The sequence below is a fragment of the Lactuca saligna genome, chromosome 5, assembly GCF_052625555.1.
Source record: "Lactuca saligna cultivar CGN05327 chromosome 5, ASM5262555v1, whole genome shotgun sequence".
In the NCBI taxonomy this organism is placed as follows: Eukaryota; Viridiplantae; Streptophyta; class Magnoliopsida; order Asterales; family Asteraceae; genus Lactuca; species Lactuca saligna.
Window position 1 is genome coordinate 261,605,338 of NC_136421.1, and position 3,249 is coordinate 261,608,586.

Genomic DNA, 3,249 nt, shown 5'->3' on the forward strand with positions numbered 1-3,249 from the left:
CAATGGTGACTTTCAATTTGGTCTTAGAGCTTTAGGGAATAATCAGGATGTTATCAATCTTTCTAAATTTATTCAAAATAACAAGTTGATTGAAGTGTACACAGAACATGGGAAGACAAATCTACTCACATACTTCATGTCTCCAAATGCAAATGGTAAAGTTGTCATTGAGGAATTACCAGAAAATGATGATCAAGGGGCTAAATATGAGGCTGAAGTTCATGTAGAATCTCCATTGAGAAATATGAACCATGTCAATGATGAACCAATTGGTGAGTACATGTCTTTGATTCTTTTTGGGAGTAAAACTGATGCATTCTCTCCAGAGTATAGAAGGGGTAGAGTTGGGAATTCAAAAAGAGAGGAAGGTTCTTGTAGCAAGAGGCTTAATTTAGAGGATATTGATGATTTAAAAGAGAAGGAAAACACTAATGAGGGTGTTAAGGAGGTTCATGAGGCTGCAACTGTTGTTGAAGGATGCTACAATCCATTTACTTCAAATATTGCTAATGTAGGGGATGAGATGATTGGGGTTCATGATAATGACCATATTGATGGATGCTACAACACCCCACCCATTAATGATGATGAACAATATAATGAACTTTTTGACAACCTTATGGAAAATTTAAATGGAAGTGATGAGTATGTTGAAGAGTATGAAGGGGATGTTGAATCTGAAGAGAGTGATGAAGAGTATGAAAAGGATGAAGGTGGTGATCATGATGGGAAACAATCAGAAAATGAAGATAAAGTGGATGACATAATGGATGAGGAGAACAATATAGAAGATGTTGATGTGGACATGGCAGACTTCTTTGTAAATGTTGAAAGTGATGTTGAAGGAGCATGTATTAATGATGGTCATGAACCTGAAGATATGGAAGTGATCAACAATGAGGAGTTCGAATCATTGGATGAAGGATCAGACCAAGACAGAGAAAGAAGAGCTCTCATAAGAAATTTGGGAAAAGAAAAAAGGTGCAACCTTGGGTCAGTACATATACAGTCATTCTCAGTGGGGCAAAAGTTTAAAAGTAAAAAAGAATTAAAGGAGTTAATTGATGTGCACGCACTAGAAACAAGAAGGAATCTATTCTTTAAAAAAAATGACAGTCAAAGGCTTAGGGCACAGTGCAGAGGAGTTGTACCTGTCATCAATAAAGGTCAAGTGGGGACTAAACCTACCACTTCAAAAAGCAAGGGCAAAGAAGTAAAGACACAAAAAGAAACATGTCGTTGGTATATACATGCATCTAGGTCAAACCCCGAATCTGATTGGTTTATAAGGACCTTAAACCAAACTCATACATGCTTACAAACAAGAAAACTCAGAGCTTGTACTGCTTCTTTAATCTGCAAGAAAATCATAGATCAAGTTGAGGCAGATCCGAAGATTCCTTTGAGAGCCATACAAGATCACTTTCAAAAGACCTACCAGGTGGGTATTTCAATGGATAAGGTGTTTAGGGCAAAAGATATGGCAAGAAAGCATGTAACTGGGGACTACACAAAACAGTTTGAGTTGTTGAGGGACTATGCTCTTGAACTTCAAGCTACAAACCCAGACACAACAGTCAAAATAGATGTGTGTCCTAATGGCAACCCTGCATCCCCAACAAGGCAGTTTAGAAGGATTTATGTATGCTTGGGTCCACTGAAAAAAAGGTTTCAAAGCATGTCTTAGAGACTTAGTAGGTTTGGATGGTGCCTTCATGAAAGGCCCATTCCCTGGTCAGGTTCTTACAGCAGTTGGTCTAGATTCCAACAATGGAATTTATCCCTTAGCCTATGCAATTGTTGAGTCTGAAAACACAGCTAGCTGGAAGTGGTTTTTAGAAAACCTTGGGGATGACTTGGAGCTTGGGAGCAACTCAAACTATACTTTCATAAGTGACAGGCAAAAGGTAAATTAAAACTCATCAATTGATCATTTAGATTGTGTTTTTTTACCAAGAAATTAATTCTAATTATTGTATGTTGAGTCATGTAGGGATTACAAATTGCAGTTGATCAATTGTTTCCCAATGCTGAGCATAGGTATTGTATTAGACATATTCATGACAATATGAGAAAGAAGTGGGGGCAAACTGAGTACAGGGACCATTTATGGAGGTGTGCATCAGCAACCACCATTCCTGAGTTTGAACATTTGATGAAAGAGTTTAGTGAGTATGATAAGGAGGCATGTCAATGGTTGAAGCAAATTCCTCCTGTACATTGGGCAAGGAGTCATTTCTCAGGTAATTGTATATGTTTGCATATGGTAAAGATTATGTGTTTCAGTTATTTATCAGCATTAATTGTATGTTATTGTAATGTGCAGGAAGAGCTGTTTCTGATGTGTTGATTTCAAACATGTGTGAAGTGTTTAATGGGAAGATAGAGAAAGGCAGGGACAAACCTGTAATTTCATGTTTAGAGTTCATTAGGGAGTATCTAATGAAGAGGATATGCAATGTCATGAAGGCAATGAAGAAGGCTAAAGGTCCACTAACACCTACAGCAACAGACATCCTAGATGCAAGGAAAAAAGGTGCTTCACAATATATTGCTAGGTGGAATGGGGCAAACAAGTATCAAGTCACTGCAGCATTGCAAGATCAACATGTGGTGGATGTTAGGAACCAAACCTGTACTTGCAGAAAGTGGGAATTAATGGGAATACCTTGCAGGCATGCAATTGCAACTCTGAATGAAATGAGCAAAGACCCTGAGGCTGAGCTTAACATTTACAAGTGGGTACACAAGGTGTATTGGCTAGAGACATGGCAAAAAGCTTATTCATTTAAGGTGGAACCAATTAAAGGGAGACCCATGTGGCCTAAAAGTAATTGTCCAACAAAGCTAATCCCTCCTCCACATCACACTCAGGTGGGAAGGCCTAAGAAAAAAAGAAGACAAAGTGAGGGTGAAAGGTTAAGAAAAAGGCAGAAGGCAAGTGAAGGAGATGGAGTCAATGAGATGCAAGGAGAAAATTCCCAAGGGCCAAGAAATGATGGAGTGCAGAAGATATCAAGGAAACATGTTAGTGTTACTTGTAGCAAATGCAAGAATAAAGGACACAACTCTAGGACCTGTAAAGGGCAAGGAGGGAATCAATCTAAGAAGTGATTGTGGTTATTTGTTGTGGTGCAATGACTATTTAGTTTCTTGTTGTTAAAAACTGTTTGTTTTTGAAAACTTTAGTTATGGTTTGATGATGTGGTTATGTATGGTGCACAGACACTTGTATGCTTAACTTGGTAA

General features: G+C 38.2%; 1 protein-coding gene across 1 annotated transcript; it reads left to right on the forward strand.

Annotated features, from left to right (window-relative positions):
- Positions 1 to 723: 723 nt before the first annotated feature.
- On the forward strand, positions 724 to 3,249 carry LOC145046590 (uncharacterized). Its single transcript, XM_078994875.1, has 4 exons — positions 724 to 1,907; positions 1,994 to 2,243; positions 2,327 to 3,027; positions 3,190 to 3,249. The coding sequence occupies exons 1-4, from the start codon at positions 1,716 to 1,718 to the stop codon at positions 3,247 to 3,249; spliced, it is 1,203 nt and encodes a 400-aa protein (XP_078851001.1). The 5' UTR covers positions 724 to 1,715.